This window comes from Phocoena sinus, chromosome 8 (genome assembly GCF_008692025.1).
Source record: "Phocoena sinus isolate mPhoSin1 chromosome 8, mPhoSin1.pri, whole genome shotgun sequence".
Taxonomy (NCBI): Eukaryota; Metazoa; Chordata; class Mammalia; order Artiodactyla; family Phocoenidae; genus Phocoena; species Phocoena sinus.
This window is the reverse complement of record NC_045770.1, coordinates 56,859,843-56,878,382: the sequence shown is the minus strand read 5'-3', so window position 1 is coordinate 56,878,382 and position 18,540 is coordinate 56,859,843. Positions and strand designations below refer to the sequence as shown.

Here is an 18,540-nt window from a genome sequence, read left to right as displayed (position 1 = left end):
TGGTTATCAATCCCTCTCCCCCTGCAGAACCAGGTGGTGAAGGAGGATGACATGGGCTTAGGAGAGTGGGAGTTGGGGGGCAGGTAGCAGCCCTCCCAGGAATGGCATGTTGAACTGCGGAGACATGGCAGGGGTCAGCTTGAGCCCACGAGTGAGACACAGCTGGAGGCCGGAATGAGGAGAACCAGGTTCCTGAACCAGCCCAGTCACCGACTGGTTGTGTGACCTCAGTCCCCAGACCTCCCTGACTCTATTCTTCATCTTTAAAGAGAGAGATGTTTACCTTAAAAGGTCATGATAAAGTCTAAATAAAAAAAATATGTTAAAGCAATCGGCATTGTGCACTCAGCAAATGAGGCTGAAACTCAATTATGTCTCTGTTCTAACGTTCTGCTCTTCTGCTTTCTGCCGTTGCCTATCTCTCGCCCATTATTACGGTTTAATAGAAAACGATTCTTAGGGGCCAAGAAGATTGCAAAAAGGCACTCTAGGATGTGCCACGACATGGGCCAGCTTTTTGAAGTCATTGCACAAAGTAGACAGTGACCACAAGCAACGGCACAGTGGAGGCACTTATGGTGGCTTTTGTGGTTTGGGGCTTGGGTCCTATTTTCCTACCAAAAGAGGTTCCATCAGGCTTGTTCCTGCAAAGCCTCTTCATTAAGTCTGAAGAGAAACACACACTGACAATGGACCATGCCGGGATAGGGAGGATGGAGAAGGCTACTATTACGTTATACATGTGTGGGTAGCTTTTGTGGGACTCTGGCGGGCCTATGCTCTCGCTCTCGGATGGGAACAACACAGACACACAAGCTCCTTCCTCGCCTGACTCTTCTTCTGCTCATCCCTGATACGTCGGGGAGGCTGGGCTGTGGCCGCAGCATGTTATTCTCCTCACTCTCTTTCTTCCCACCCTCCCTGACCCCTACGGGTTTGATCCTCACTGACAGCTCGATATCCACATATTTCTTTTCCGTTCTGCCTTTTCTCCTGAGCATCAAATTTATATCTCCGTTTACTTAGCTTGTAATTTGTTTCTTATTTTTTGTGGAGTTAAAATAAACAGAAAAAAGCCCAGAAATCTTAATTGTCCGTATGTATAGACCCACATGACCACCATCCAGATCAAGAGGTAGAACATTTCCAACATCTTGGTCAATTACCACCACCCCCCCCCCAGAGATCACCACTATTCTGACATCCATCACCATCACTTACCTTTGCCTGTTTTTGAAATTTCATATAAATGGAATCATTCGGTAAGTACACTCATATCTGGTTTCATTCACTCATCGTTATGTCTGTAAGATCTAGCCATATTAGTGAGTATTCCAGTAACTTTCTTTTTCTGCTGTGTAACAGTGGACCTCAACCAGTGGCAATTTTGGCACACCCAGAGGGCTTTTGGCGATGTCTGGAAAGATTTCTGATTGTCACAACTTGGAGGGGGATAATGTGGGGAACGCTACTGGCAAGGCTTGGAAAGAGGCCAGGGATGATGCCAAACATCCTACAGTGCACAAGACAGCTCCTCACAACAAAGAATTGTCTGGTCCAAAATGTCAGTAGTGCCGAGATTGAGAAACCCTGTGTATTCGTTTGCTATAGCTGCTCTAACAAATTACCATAAACTGCATGGCTTAAAACCACATGAATGTATTCCCTTATAGTTCTGTAGTTAAGAGTCAGAAATGGGTCTCACTGGCTAGAATCATGGTGTCAGCAGAAGCAAAGTGTTCCTTCTGAAGGCTCTAGGAAGAATCCATTTCCTTGTCTTTTCCAGCTTCTTAGAAGCTGGTGCATTCCTTGGTGCATGTCAAAGCCAACAATGGCTGGCCACGTCTTTATCACACTGCATCACTGTGACACTGCCTCTTTCTCTTATAAGGGTCCCTGCGATTACAATGGGCCCATCTGGATAATCCAGGATACTCATCCCACCTCAAGAGCCTTAACTTAATGACATCTGCAAAGTCCCTTTTGCTTTGTAACATAACATATTCACAGGTTCCAGGAATTAGGATGTGGACATTCTGGGGTGGGGGAAGGGCACCATGATTCTGTCTACCACACCCTACCAGGAGATAGTCCACTTTATGAATATACCACAGTGTATTTCTCCTATTGCGGATGGACATTTGGGTTGATTTTACTTTTTAGCTATTATTAATAAAGCTGCTACACATTCTTGTACAAGGCTTCTGCACTCATTTTTGCTAGGTATATACTCAAGAGTGCAATTGCTGGGTCATAGAGTAAACATATGTTTAACTTGAATAGATAATGCTGAAGAGTTTTATAAGGTGACTGTAGCAATTTACACCCTTTACCAGCAGTGTGGGTTTCTATTTTCATTTTCTATTGAACACCTCCATGTAGTCTTTCTAAAGACACCTCAAATTCAACTTATCCAAAACTCTGCTATCTAGCTCAGTGAATGATTGTTTCCCCAGACATCCAAAGCATCTAAAGGAAACATCCTAGACTCTTCCCTCTCCCTTTCTGCCGACTTTCAATTAGCCTTATGTTATTCTGTACCATCAGTGCTTGTTTACATCCTTTCGTGGCTGGAGGTCTTCATCATCTCTCACCTAGACCACAGCTTCCTTTCTGGATTCCATGCTCCCAGTCTAATCCCCTCCAATCCATCCTTCCCACTGCTGCCAAAGTCACCTTTGCTAAAATCCAAAACCTAATCCTCCTTCTTCATTTGCTCATAGGATAAAGGAGCTGGCCCAGCCTACCTACCTGGTCCACCTCTCGCCATTCTATCCTCATCCAATGAGACCTCTAAGTTCTACCTGCTCAGAACTGCTGACAATTTCTCTTCTGTACTTTTACTCAGACTGATCCCTTCCCCATGTAATGCCCATTCATCTTTGAAGATTCAGCCTACCAGTCCCTTCTCTACTGAACCCTTTCCTTGATAACCCTCAAATCAAGTAGACTTAACTTCTCTCTCCTCTGCGCCCCACCAAACCCTGCATAGACTTTTTGTTAGGGCACCTGTAACTTTTCAGCTCACCTGTCTCTGCCTAATAAACATAAGTCTTCCAAGAGCAAGGACTACTTTGTCTTCCTAGGAATTAGCCAGATATAGAGCAGACACTAATCAATATTCAGTGGATTGAAAATGGTTTGAGACAATACATGTTAATATGACGTGGAGGAAGTGCCCTGTGTAGAGAAAGATTAGTGTTAGACAAAGTCTGTGCCTTCAACAGTTTTAAAACCTAAAGACAGAGAAGAGGTCTTGTGGGTCCTCAGCTCTAACAGGGAAGTAACAGTACCACTTCTGCAGAGCTACTATAAAGATTGCAGGCGAAAATGCGTCTAAAGTTTCTAGCAGCCTGCCAGGCGTATAGGAGGCACTTGATTAACTACTACTATTGTTTCTAATGGTGAAAACTAGCATCTTTAGTGAACATCGAGAGAATTTTTAGTTTGCTGGTCGCGGTCCATTTGCAGTTTTCTTCATTTGGCGGAGAATTAGAAGCTCACCTGTCTAGATGTCTACAACTGACCTAATTTGAAAAGCCAAAGCTGCATTGATTACAGAGATGGCTCTTTAATCCTAGTGGACATTGTTGGATTATTTTAGCTTTATATCCTGGACACAGTGATTCTTTGTGATTATAGATTTAGAACTATCACTGGCTTGACTTTTTTTGAAAGTTCATAGATGCATTAGATGCCATTTTTTTCTAGGACGGCAACCAAGGATTAATTGTGCATATCTTATCTCCTCTCCTCTTTGTGGGTTAGTTTCAGTAACATTATATCTAACTGCTCAAGGTCAACCAATGATCTAGAAAAATGCTTTGCACACAGTAATTCCTCAGTAAAAATTTCCAGGGCAGCATAAGGCTTTGCTGAGTTAGGTTTCCAATGTGGTTTCCATGATTAGACTCTCTCCTGCTTTTCTTCCCTCCCTTCTGATCACTCTTGTCTTTTTCACGGTTATCCCTTCTGCTGTCAGTACCCCAAATACATGTATCCCTCAGGGCTCCATTCTCTGATGGCTAATTTTCTCTACTTCCTCTCTAGGGATGATTTCACCTCCTCCCATGGCTTTAATAATATCCACAGGGCTTCCCTGGTGGCGCAGTGGTTGAGAATCCGCCTGCTAATGCAGGGGACACGGGTTCGAGCCCTGGTCTGGGAGGAACCCACATGCCGCGGAGCAACTAGGCCCGTGAGCCACAACTACTGAGCCTGCGCGTCTGGAGCCTGTGCTCTGCAACAAGAGAGGCCGCGATAGTGAGAGGCCCGCACACCGCGATGAAGAGTGGCTCCCGCTTGCCACAACTAGAGAAAGCCCTCGCACAGAAACGAAGACCCAACACAGCAAAAATAAATTAATTAATTAATAAACTCCTATCCCCAACATCTTCTTAAAAAAAATAAAAATAAAATAATAATAATATCCACAGGATGTTTCAAATCACAGCCTGGATCTCTCTATACACTTCAGATCCATTTACTCAGCTGCCCCTTGAAATTTCTTGTCAGATATCTCATAGACAACTCAAATTCTAGATACTAAAATTAAGCTCAACTTCCACTCCTGACTTTCTTCTCCTCTACATTCATCATAGAATTCTAAATAAAAGTCTGTTGCTTTTTTTTTTTAATATCTTTATTGGGGTATAATTGCTTTACAACGTTGTGTTAGTTTCTGCTGTACGACAAAGTGAATCGGCTATATGTATACATATATCCCCATACCCCCACCCTCTTGAGCCTCCCTCCCACCCTCCCTATCCCATCCCTCTGTTCCAATGACTAGGACCACTACCAGTTAGTTACCCAAACCAGAAAAGAGTTACCCTGGATTTACCCTCTTCCTTGCATCTCAATTGGTCATTACGATCTGTTTTTCAGTAACTGTATGTACTATGTTATAAATCTCCAGTCCCACAGCCTCAGTTCAGGCTTTATCATTGTCCCTGGATTATTCCAATAGGCTCGTTATTGAAAGGCCACTCTTTCTCTAACCTCCCCTGGTCACCGGTCAGTGGGACATTAATAAAATTTAAATCATATTAAACTATCATGTAGTTCCTCTACCTAGATTCCTTCAGTGACTCATTTCTTTAAAAAAAAAAAAAAATCCAAACTCCTCAGCCAGGGATATAAAACTGTTCCTAACATGACCTATGCCTACCTCTCAGAGCATAAAAGGTAAAGGAATAGTAAAAATAAGAGCAAAACTTACTGAAAAGGGAGATGATCGACAAAACCAAATTTTGATTCTTTGAAAAGACTAAGCAAACCTCAATAAGACAATTATGAAAAAAAGAGACAAGGCACCAATTAATATTAAGTATGAAAGGGGATGTAACTGCAGAGAAGTAGAGATGATTTTAAAATCCACAAGACAGTGCTATGGTGACTCTTACGTCAATAAATTTAAAAATTAAAAAAAATTATAACATTTCCTAGAAAAATATAAATTACTAAAATTGGTTCAAGAAGAAATACAAAAGCTGAATAAATGAATAACTATTAAAGACATCAAACTGGTAGTTAAAAACTAGTCTATTCATGAAAAAGACACCAGGTACAGAGAGCTTTACAGGAGACTCTTATCAGATATTTGAGGAGGAGTACTTGATATAAGAATTGTTCCAAATAACTGAAAAAGAGGAAAATCTAACTATCTAACTTTATAGACATAACCATGATTCCAATACTGTACCCGACTGATATAAAAAAGGAAAAAATTTTAGATTAATTTCACTTATGAATATATATGCAAACATTTCAAATAAAAAGTAGCAAAAGAATTCAGCACCATAAACTATATTTTTAAGTAAGATTTACCCTAGGAATGGAAAGATGGTTCAGTATCAGAAAAATCTATTAGCAGATTAAAAATAAAAACCATAAGACTTTCTCAGTTGATGTCAAAAAAATCATTTAATAAAATTCAATACCAATTAATAAGAACGTGCTGTATAAAAAAATAAAGAAACTGGAATTCAAAAAAAATTCAATACCAATCCATATTTTTAGAAACCCCTAGTAAACTAGTATAAAGACAAGTTTCTTAACCTGATATGATGCTATATTATAATGACAGAGCAATAATAACAGAGCAATCCTCATACTTAATGATGAAACTTAAGAAGCATTCCCATGTCTCAAGACAAAGAAGCCTATTATCAAAACTATATGGAGGGACTTTGCTGGTGGTGCAGTGGTTAAGAATCTGCCTGCCAATGCAGGGGACACGAGTGCGAGCCCTGGTCCGGGAAGATCCCACATGCCGCGGAGCAACAAAGGCCGTGCAGGAAATGCAAATCAACACTACAAAGAGGTAGTGAGCCTGTGCTCTAGAGCCCGCGAGCCACAACTGCTGAGCCCGCGTGCTACAACTACTGAACTAGAGCCCATGCTCTATAACAAGAGAAGCCACCACAATGAGAAGCCCACGCACCCCAATGAAGAGTAGCCCCCACTCCCAGCAACTAGAGAAAGCCCATGCAGCAACGAAGACCCAATGCAGCCAAAAAGAAAGAAAAAGCATTAAAAAAAAAATACTATATGGATATCCTCACCAGTGTAGCAATATACATACACACAAAAATATATGAATATCAGAATGAAGACAATAAACTGATATTTGCTAAAAGTATACATTATCTCCACAGACAGTCCAAGAGAATCTACAAACAAAATTAGAGTGTGGTAACATTGTTGAATACAATAAAAACATATAAAAATTAATACATATGAGCAATAACAAATTAGAAAATGTAATAAGATATATGCTTGAAAATAGGAAAACTAATTTTAAATAGCTCAGAAAAAAAAGATGATAGTATGGCATTAGCTCAGATTAATGGAATAGAACAGAGATCTCAGAAATATATTCAAGCATATGCGACCCTTATGTGATAGAAGAGATATCAGTGGGGATATTAATGGGGAAAAGTTGAACTGTTAAAAAGGGTATTGGGGGCTTCCCTGGGGGCGCACTGGTTGAGAGTCCGCCTGCCGATGCAGGGGACACGGGTTCGTGCCCCGGTCTAGGAAGATCCCACATGCTGCGGAGCGGCTGGGCCCATGAGCCACAGCCGATGAGCCTGCGCGTCTGGAGCCTGTGCTCTGCAACGGGAGAGGCCACAGCAGTGAGAGGTCCGCGTACCGCAAAAAAAAAAAAAAAAAAAAAAGGGTATTGGGATAAATGACTTTCCATATGGGAAAAAGGAAAATCAGTTCCCTGCCTCATTCCATACATAAAGTTAAATCCAATTATATTATTAGAGGCTTAAATATAGAAAAATAAAACTTAAAAACTATTGTGTGTGTATGTGATTTTTGTGGAGAAAATTACAAAATGTAAGTGAAGGACAAAAAGACAAATAAATGGCAAGCAATACCACGTTCGTATATGGGAAAACTCAATACCTTAAAGATAGCAAATCTTCCCAAGCGGTGTTTTCACAAGCAAGTCTGAAGTTAACCTGCATAAAAATTACCTAGAGTGCTTCTTAAAATACAGATTCTTAGGCTCCATTTTAAAAGTACTGAGTCAGCACGTCTGAGGATGAGGCCCGGGAATCTGCATTTTAGAAAGCTCTCCAGATGATTTTTTTGTGTACTAAATTTTGAGAACCTCCGTCTTAAGGGAAGAGGTCATAACCTGAATTGAACATGAGAATTACCTGGCGCAGTTTGAAAAGATTCACATGCGCGGGCTATACCCCAGACCAATTAAATCAGAATCTCTGGGCAAGGCAGCTATGTAACAGCATTTTTTTTTTTTTTTTTTTTTTTTTGCGGGACGCGGGCCTCTCACTGCCTTGGCCTCTCCCGTTGCGGAGCACAGGCTCCGGACGCGCAGGCTCAGCGGCCATGGCTCACGGGCCCAGCCGCTCCGCGGCATGTGGGATCTTCCTGGACCGGGGCACGAACCCGTGTCCCCTGCATCGGCAGGCGGACTCTCAACCACTGCGCCACCAGGGAAGCCCTGTAACAGCATTTTTAAAGTTCTCCAGTGATTCCATTGTACAGCCAAGGTTGGGGACCACTGCCCTGGGTGAAGGTGCACCTAGAGTCAGGTCTGTAAGGTTTGCTGCCCTTCCCCATTTGAACATTTACTTCTAGTGCTAACCGAGTAGGAATCCCCCTTTATTTTGATTAAGGAAAACACAATTTCTTCACATAGGGTTATCACTTTTTGGTATCTCCAGTATCCTGTCTGATACATTGCAGGGGCTTGGTGGTCATTTTCCAAAATTAATTCAGCTAAATGAAACTGAATGAAATGAATCGATATGTAGGTGAATAAATTTTTCATCTAACTTTAAAACTTTCACTGGATTCAACAAATCTATATGATAGCTGGGCACAATGTTACACTGTGAGAGATACAGAGATGAACAAAATACAGCCCCCTTCCCTTCAAGTGTTCCTATCTGGTAGGGGAGGCAGACAGAGACAAAAGTATCTTACAATCAAGCAGACAATGAGAAGTGTACAGAATACGAAAGGGGAATAAGAGAAAAATTAGTCCTGCGTGGCAGGACCTGGAAGGCGTTGTTGAAGACTAGTATCTGAGATTGGCCTTGAAGTATTGCTGGGATTTAGTTAGGAAGATCCTAGGGAAACGGGCAGTTGCCCTGTAGGCACTTGGCATAAGCCAAGTCAGATGGGCCTTTCTCTAACCTTTATGGAAGACTGCAGGGTAGATAGGAAAGGCTCTTTTTCTTTCTGATTTCCTTGTTACCGCTCTCATTTTTCAAGTACTATTTTGCCTCTGGTTTATTAATTCTACCTCCTGGTGCCCCAGCTGATTTCTTCCAGGAAAAGTTGCTCATTAGCATTTCTATGGGGAGCACCTGCTACCCCATCTATCACTCTTAACCGACGGCTGGGGCAATGGGGTTGGCTGAGAGAGGAATTTTAATCCCCTCCTATGACTCATCTATTTCCTAACTGAGAATGCTAGGTCTAAAGTCACAAATAGCTGCGCAGTAAAATCCATCCTTAACATTAAAAATAACAAAGACATGTTTCTCAATTTTATAATGTCATTTATGTCATATGAATGTATTGAAAATCAACTTCATGATTGAGAATAATTCTAAAGATACCTCAGATACCGCTTGAATGCAAAAAGTCTCAGGCTAGTGTGGATAGGTTATGAATTAAATGAACTGTTGAACAGGGAAGGTTTCTCAAAACCATAGCGTCAAAGGACATTTGATGTTATCTACTGATTGTACATTGCAGGAGGACACCAAATAGCATGTATATGACTCTGGATGCTGAATATATATTTTATATTATGTACCAATATATCAAGCTGATGGATTGTATATCCTTTCTCTATTTAAGCAAACTGCTCACACTGATGTTACATGACAGATGTCACTTGTAAAGCCCATGAGATGTACCAGTCACCATGGTGTAAACCACCATGATTTATGTAGAGTGGCAGTAGAAAAGGATTTGTCAAATTATCAGTGAAATGTAGCCCAGCTTGGCTTCTAAGGTGATGTAAGGCTCATCTACAGAAGACATGGAACGTACTTAAATTCAGGAGATATTTAGAATCCTAGCAAGGAAAAGGATGTGAGAGAATAGCGGGGAAGAAATAATCAATGTTCCAGATAAGCCTATAATTTCCAGGCATTTTTTTCTTTATTGTACACTTAATTAATTGATTATCTTATTTCTTCATATCTACTTTCACCCAAAGTGCATTTCCCTATTATTAGTTAATTTTTCTTCTGGAACAAAAAATAATGTTAAATTTCACATCAAATTTGTCAAGTACTTAAATTGTCCATTAAAGAAATTGACGTTTCTTAGCAATACTCATTCTCCTAATGCTTCAAAACCCTTCTGATGATACAGCAAAATGGAACTGCTGATCCCAAAGTCATATGCATAATTAAATTTTACAGAAGACTCAAATTAGAAAAAAATGTTTTTTGAGGTACACAGAGATTTTTCTTGACAGGTTGATGAAATTCTGATAGCTATGAAAAATAATCATTCTTACCAGCTGCAAGAGCATAGCCTGCCCCTATTCAATCAAATCACTTGCAGGATGTGTGTAATTCTAACTGTAAAGCATGACATGCTTACTGCACAGTTAAGGTGTTGTTTGGGAGGAAAGAGGCTACACAGAACAAAGGTACAGCCCAAAATATTTGGAGTGAGTTGTGTCTGAAGGGTGGTTTACGCCCTGACTGAACCATCATTTATGAACAAAGCAAGTCCTACCAGCCTGGAAACATAAACTGAGTAGGATCATCAAATGAGATTTGAGAATCTGGATCTCTCTTGATTGGCACTGACTGTATTGAGGTGAGGAGAGGTAGATTCTGTCTGGTAGGTGGTAAGGTTCCACCTGCCGCAGGGTGGTAGATTGCGAGTAGGATGATGAAGAGACCAGTCCAGAAATCTGTGATGTTAGGCCAACCTTAGGGTTCTTAGAGAACAAAGGTAGGGCCTTGTAAACAACAAAGCCATGACAGAGTCATAAAATTGTATCCTGGCTTTGTTTTTTTATTCCCCTTGCTTATTCGTTTCCTTTCTTTTCTTTTTGATTCTCCTTGGTAACAGCATAAAGATTTTGTGAAAATTCCACCTTCTCATAGCTAGAACCAAGGAAAAGGATCCATGTCCTTGCCTGACCCAGAGCTTTAAAAGGAAGTGGTGTATTCCTGGGGGACCAGTGTGGTCATGATAACAAGACACCAAGAGACAAATGCCAGGTGGGAGGTGGAATTCAGGAAGAAGGAATAGGGGCCAATTGATTCACTGCCCCGTTTCATTGGGAAATGCTTTCCAGAGGTAATACCTGAGTGGGGGGCAGATTTTGCCTTAACAAGAGAGGATGTCTATCAATGCTATTCTTCCTCAGCATAAGAGGGAGTGTTTGTCATATCTAATGGAGAAGGACATCAGTCTGATGAGGCTATATATACGGTCCTGGCAAAAGACACTAACTCTGCAGTCCTCCTGTCCACACCCTCCTGCAGGAAGGAGGCAACTGGCTGTGGCATTGATGAAGGACCCCATAAGCCACATTTTGAACACCTCTAGCTCAATTACTCATCGTGTACATCTTCTTCCCCAGAGATCCCAAACCCAATGCCACATATTCAGAGTCAACAGTGATCTGCTAGCTAATTGTTTCCATTTGAAACATAAGGGCAGGACTGAAAGCTTAGCATTCAGAAATACTTATTAAATGAATGAAGGGTGAGAAAGCAGACTGGAAGGACTGAGGCTGCAGCAGAGGGAGAATTCTAGAAAAACAGAGAGGGAGAAAGAGAATGAATGAATAAATATGCTCTTGTTGAAGGCATTCATTTAAAGGGAATTTAAATGTGCTGAAGAGGGGGTTCTTGGTGGTAACAGAATGAGAACCACATTTGGCAAACATGAAAGGAAAGGAGACGCATCAATAGGGGAGAAGGCTGGAAGTGTCTGGGAAGTGGAAATCAAAGTAATGAGGCATCATGTAGAAGGCTGGAATGGAACCAAGATGTACTAATTACCTACCACGTGCCAGGCATAATTCTCCTGAATCATCTCATTTAATCTTCAAAATGTCTAGCATAGTGCTTAGCATATAGTAGGTGCTCAAAAATATGTTGAGTATTTAATATTAAATCAATACATGAGCAAACAATCTAAGAGAAGAATCTATTATCCATCACGTCTTACAGATAAGAACCCTAGGCCAAGAAATGTTAAGAAACTTGCCCAGTGAGTCACAGCTAGAGGTGTAAGGAATCTGCTTTCAGCATAAGTGGCTGAAAGAGGAGGGTGCTCTATAAGGGACCAGCAGGGAATCTAGAAAAGGGTGTGGTGCTTGGTGGTCTCCCAGGGATTGAGACAGAGGGGGTAAGAATGAAGGGCCAAGTGAACCGAGCTAGGGAGGAGGGGAAGGGGGAGAGATCACTCTTCTTTGGGGGGGATTGGCCATGCTGAAGGCATGGAGGCCCTTGGGTGGCAGCTGAGCCAGCAAGGGGCAGCATCCAGGCTAATGCAGCCAGTGAGTTGGGTGGGGCAGAATGGAAGCACAGCCAGTGAAGAAACTGCAAAGGTCTCTGTTGGGCAGGTAGGGACTCGGGCTGGGGCAGAGATGGGGAAAAGATGGCTGAAGTGGTTAAGTGAAAGACTTTGGCAAGATGAGATGGATAATACTAACAGCTTTCACAAAAGAAAGAGCCAAAGAGCAGTCGGCCAGGGCTGGGGAGGGGAGGGGGTGTGTTCTGGGCTGGAGGGGGAGGCTGACAGGGAGGCCTGCGATGCAGAGAATCTGTGGGAAAGGGTAAGGATGACCAGCCCCGTGGCCTGAGCTACGGGCTGCGTCTCACCTGTAAGAGCTGCTCACCGCACTCGCCACCTCCTCGCGGATTTGCCTGTTGAGGGCGTCGGCCGCCGCACGCCCCTTGCCCCCCTCGGGGCCCGTGGCCTGGACCTGGGCCTGGGCTGCGGGCAGCAGCGCCTGCTCGTGCCCCAGGCCCTCGGCGCGACGCACCATCCAGGCGGGCCCAGGCTTCTTGCGTGTGTCGCGCTCTTCCGCACTGGTCGCCCTTCCAGCCGCAAGGCCACCTGCTCCTCCAGGGGCCGCCTCCCGCTCCTGGGCCTCGGCGGCGGCCTGCACCGGCCAGCGCTCCTGGCTCTGCGGCCGGCGCTGAGGCGCCCCGAGTACAGGCGCCGCCGCCTGGGAGGAGGTGGGGATATGCACTGGCTTGGGAATCCACGGGTGGTCTCCGCGTCGCGGCAGCGGCCAGGCGCGGAAGTCCTTCTGGTACTGGGTCTCGCGCTCAAAGGGCGCGTCCGAAGGCTGGTACTCGCTGCGCGGCCGGCAGCTCGGCTCCGGCCGCTGCACCTTCCAGGCGCGGTAGTCCTGCCGCATCACCGAGTCCGCGGGCCCCGCGCTGGAGGTGGAGCCGGAGCCAGAGCCCGGTCCCGGGCCGCTCCGGCCAGAGGTGGCCCCAACCTCGCGTTCGCCGCTAGGCCCCGGCGCCGGCCCTGTTGCCCGGGCAACCACATCCCCTTCGCCTTGGGCCGGCTGCGTTTCTATGGCGACCGCGCGCGCCGAGGGGGGCGCGGGCGCCTGCTGTGCAGGCTGCGCCGGCTGCTGGTGCGGCGGCTGGGCGCCCGGGTGCTCGGTGGCCTCCGAGTACTTGGTGAAAACCAGCGGCACGGCGATGTCTGCCTTGTCCAGCTGGTTCCAGAAGCGGGCGATGCAGCAGGCGCGCGTGATGCACGGCCACGCCATGGTGCTCGCCTCAGAGCTAGTCCTCCCTCTTCTTGCTCGATTCTAAAGCAAGTCCCTAATCTTCCTCAGCCCCCCGGCCCTCGTCCGGCCAATCTGGTTCTCACCGTGTTTTCCTTGGTGGCCTGAGCTACCGCCCCCTCCTACCTCAGAGAGCACCCGGGAAGGTTGGGTGGGCAGAGCTATCACTGAGAAAGTCCGTAAAGTCCCTCGATGCCCGGCTGTAAACGCCTCCGGGAGCCGCCGCACAGGTCTCGGGAGCGCGGTCTGCTGTGGGCTGCGCAGCGTGAGACACCGCGTCCCGGGTCCCCAGGCGAGGGCGTCTGGGACGCGCCCCTCCCTGCGGCTGCTGCGGCGCTCAGACCCCTGCCAAGCAAGGCAACGCGAGGCGAGGTGACTGCAGGCTTAAGCCATGGCGCAGAGGAAGGACCGGGCGGTGTGGCCGCAGGGGCCGCGGACAAAGCTCTATCTTCTCCTTCCCGCCGGCGTCCAGTCGCAGTCGGCCACCTAGCAGGGCTCAGAGGAGATCACCTCTCGAGGAGACCGAGCATTGCTGCCGCCACCAATGCTCCCAATGATGCTGCAGCCGCCGCCGCCGCCGCTGCTGTCTCTGCTGCGGGGAAGCGGCCCCACCCTTTTCTGCCGGTCAGTAGAGGGGGGGAAAAATCCAGGAAAGATGCTGAGAGATAGCGCGATGCAGAAAAAAAAAATCACCTGCTGTCGTCAGCGCGCGCTGCTGGGAACTCGCCCTCTCTCTTTTCCCTCCTCCCTCTGATCTGGCAGCTCCTCCCTCTTCAGTTCCTAGGCAACAACAGAATCTGGGGCCTAGGTAGGTTCAAGTACCAGGCTCCTTATGACTTGCTGTCCTTACACTGGTTGCTTCCCAACTGGGAGCCTCAGGCTCCTCTTCTGTGAAATAGGGTCAAACATGTGGGAAGGGTGGGGGGGATTCAGTTTAAAAATACGGAGGAAACCCCTAGTGAAATGTCTGTCCCAGAATATAGGTTTTTTAAAAAGGAAGTTCCTGTTATTGGCCAAAGTCTCTGGCCTGGATTTGAACCCTTTGGCTGGCTTCTGATCCAAGCACTTGTCAGTCTTATCCACAGACCTTGCTCACATGTGGGAAGAGGAACCTGCAGACTGATGGTACCTTAGCTGTTCCCTTCCTAGGGGACCCTTGGGGGAAGGGATGTCTTACAGCTTCCCAAGGACCATCCAATCCCTGTTCAGCCCAGGGGCCACACTGGAGGGGAGGGAGTGAGAAGTAAATTCTTGAAAGGGGCCTAAGTGGGGAGGTCACGGAGGGTGGGAAACAGCGAGATCGTGTCCTGGGAAAGGGTAGGCCTGACATGCAGTGGCTTTCTGCCGTATTCCTGACCCCTAGCCTTTGCTTTTCTTCTACCTGGGAGGCAGAAAAATTTTGGGGTCAGATGTTCCTGCTTTGGCTCTGATACTTCCTACCTGTGTCACTTGGACAAGTTGGGTCATCCCTGAACTTCAGTCTCCTCACCTATAGAATGGAGGAAATAATAGCTACCTCAAAGTGGTTTTGTGAAGATAGCTAAGGACTCAGAGCAGAAGCTATGAGTCAAATCAGATCCCAGAGGATTCAAATCCTGGCTTTTGCATGCCTTAGCTCATGGCCATGGGCACATCACTGCAACTTTCTGACCTTTAGTTTCATCTTTGAATGGGGGTGCCAGCTCTAAACTCACAAGGTTGTTCTGAGAATTAAAATGAGATAATCACTAAAAGTGCTTACCACAATATCTGGAATATACTAATGGCTCAATAAATGGTAGCTATTAGTACTCACAGGACCCACCCTGGGAAACCCATAGGTGGAGCTTCCCAAGCAGGCCAGGCACTTGGACACCTTTTCCAGGAAGACCTCTTGTTCTTCTGAGTATCTCCTTTTGGTATCTCCTTGCACTGTTTTCCACTCCCTACCCCTAGCTACATTCACGGGCCTACAGCTCTGTTTCTCTCCAATACAGACAGAGTTTTCAGCCTCAGTTAAGCTGGGGGCATTGGTATTTATGGGGGAAAAAGTCATTTATGTGTTTAGATTGGGAACTGATTGCAAAATACAGCTTTTCTTTTAAACCTTAGAATCAAACAGGATGAGAAGACAGCTCTAATTAGTCAATTGTCTGCTGAACTTCCTCCTACTTGGGTCTTGGCCTCTTGGTGATTTGATTTGAGTTCCACAAATAAAATGATGCCTGGCACTGTTTTCAGTCATGAGGAGATACATTTCTATAAACAAAATAATCTGCTCTCACCCTTCCTCTCCCCAATTCTGCAGAACTCCCTGGGATTTGGCTTCTGTCTTTCCAATAATTATTTCCAAAGGTAAAAAAATGGACTAGCAATTGGAGTTGGAGGTCATTAAGAGTCATTGAGATTTTATCCTTCCTTAATTTAGACGCCCACTCTGTGCCTTGGGCACTGTGGAACACAGATGAATTCTAGCTCTGGGGGAGCCCTCAATTACAGGGGTGCATTATGAAAGAACTGGGAGATAGATACATAAATAAATAATTAGCAAATAGTATGGTCAGCATAAGAGAGGTTCATTCACAAGGTGCTGAATGAATGACTAACAACAGATGAGTAGGAACTCTCCTAGCAGAAGTGTAAGTAAGAGTGCTCCAGGCAACTTCACCATCAATATCACCTCCCACATTTGGATTTTCTAAACACGTTCAATCGTACAACCTTCTTCAACCATACAATGGCTCAGTGGGATATAGTCAAGTCTAATGGTTATCTCTTACGTGGCTTGCTTAGCATCAATTCTGATGATAACACCTCATTATTTGGTTTTGGAGACTGCTCCTTTTCTAATTTCAGTCCATATGATTTGGGTGGGGTTAACCTACTCAGTCCACTTCCAGATGTGACTATGTGACCCACACCTGTTTGCCAGTCACTGCAACACGCTAGCCAAAGTGACTAGTTTACTGATTGACATGTGGTCCACATTGGACCAATTGGAGGAAATCCTAGACTTTAGCTGAAACTACCTGTAAAGAGCCACTCTCTTTTCTACTGAATTGCTACACGCGAGACCATGAGGCTACTGTTGTTAGTGACCATCTTTGCCATCATTGGGGGAGGCTGCCTGCCTAAGGCTGACTCAAACAGAGAAAATCAGAAGAGGCTGCAAGATTCTGATGATGTCTATGGAAGACTCCACACAGTAGAGGTGAATTATCATCTGGGGGTTACAGTGCCTATGACATGGTGGATAAGAACATTCAGGTGCCAGGATTCACCCCTGAGTATGGGAGGATAGAGAACAAGATAGAGGAAACCTATCTTGGATGACCTCCTAGCACTGAGCTCTCCCAGCAGCCTTGGACCACCTGCCTGCTTCTGCACTGTTATGTGAGAAAGACACACACTTTTCTCTTCTTTGAACCATTGCTCTGGGGTCTCTGTTTCAGTCTTTTAGCCATTTGAGCATGTGGATCTGGCCATGATTGAACTAATTTGAGGAACATGAAGACAGTGTGGAACTAAGATACATGTAAGATGGGAGAGAGTAATCAGAGTTAAAGTAGTCCAAAGTCCTTATTTGTTTGTGAGGAGAAGAGTTATTGATTAACTTACTAACCTAAAATGTTTATTAACTTAAAAATGCACATGGAAGGAAAGAAAAGCAGATATAGAAAACCTTATTAAGGCCAGAAAAAACATAAAAATAAGCAAAGAAAACACATAGCAAATAGAAAATAGAATACAAGGTGGTAGGAATATTTCCAAATATATTAGTGATTGAGGTAAACGTCAATGATCAAAACTTTCCAGTTAAAAGAGAATGTCAGACTGGAGAAAAACACAAAACAAAACGCAACTGTACACTGTATGCAGGAAACATATTTAGAACATAATGACACATAAATATGGATTAAAAAGTGACGGAAAATGTGTAGCAGGCAAATACTAACCAAAAGAAAGCTGATACCATTATATTAATATCAGACAAATTGATCTTAAAACAAAAATCATAATTGGGGATAAAAATGAACGGTCATCACATAAAAATAGAAGAAACAATTCACCAGAAATATATGACATAGTTTGTATCTAACAATATAGCTTCAAAATATATACAGCAAAACTTGCTAGAATTTTAAGAAAAAATGCACAAGTCCATTATTATCATCAAAAAGAGAGATTAAAAAAAAACACATCTAAGTAACTGGTAAAACAAACATAAAATATTGTTAGGAATGTAGAAGATTTAAACAATTAATAAGCTTGATCTAATGGACCCTGCATCCAACAATTAGAGAATACACATTCTTTTCAAACTTAAATGGAATATATACAAATTGACCATATAGTAGGCTGCAAAACAAACATAAACAAGTACGAAAGACTCCTACAAATCACTTCTTCTGATGACGGTGCAATGATATTAGGAACCAGTAACACCAGATAATCACAAACCTCCACATGTTTAGAAATTAAGCAAAAAAAATACTTCTAAATAATTCATGGGTTTAAAAAGAAATTATAATGGATACCAGAAAATATTCAGTGCTGAAAGAAAATGAAACATTATACATCAAAGTTTATGGGATGCAGCTAAAAACAATATTCACAGGGAAATTAATCACCTAAATACATACTTTAGAAACAAAGAAAGATTAAAAATACTCTACTGAACAGATTCAGGAAGTTAGAGACCATCCAGAGCAAACATAAAGAAAGTAGAAGAGGAAAAAAAAAAGAAAATGCAAGGTAATTAAATTAAAAAAAAAACATGTTAGAGAATGTCAACAAATTCAAAAGTTGCTTCTTTAAAATAGACAAACCTTTGACAGATTCATCCAGAAACAAAAACACACAAGTAAGCAAAAGTCACACATCAACAATTTTAGGATAGCAGGAGGGACAATTGTAGATATAGCAGAGATTTAAAGACTCATCGGCAAATACTAAGAATTACTGTCTGCTGATAAATTTGAAAAACCTTGTGTGGTAGGCGCCTCCAGGATGACGCACAATAATCTTGACCTCCTGGAGGGCGTAGCTCTGTGTAGTCCGCTCCCACACTGCCTAGCGCTAACCCGAGCAACCAATAGGATATTGTGAAAATGATGGTGTGTGAGTTTCGAGGCCAGGTCAGAAAAGACATTGTGGCTTCGTCTTGCTCTCCCTTGGATACCCACGCCGGGGAAGCCAGCCACCATTCTGGGAGGGTACTCAGGCAAGCTCGGCTGCAAATGATGAGGAACTGAGGCCTCCTGCTATCAGCCATGTGA

General features: G+C 44.1%; 1 protein-coding gene across 1 annotated transcript in view; it reads right to left on the bottom strand.

Annotated features, from left to right (window-relative positions):
* Positions 1-13,922, bottom strand: part of MAP6 (microtubule associated protein 6) — an 88,761-nt gene extending 74,839 nt beyond the window's left edge. Inside the window, exon 1 of the mRNA XM_032640713.1 lies at positions 12,354-13,922. Coding sequence (XP_032496604.1) covers positions 12,354-13,264 — 911 coding nt within the window. The 5' untranslated portion in view covers positions 13,265-13,922. The remainder of the gene's footprint in view (positions 1-12,353) is intronic.
* Between the last annotated feature and the right edge of the window lie 4,618 nt (positions 13,923-18,540).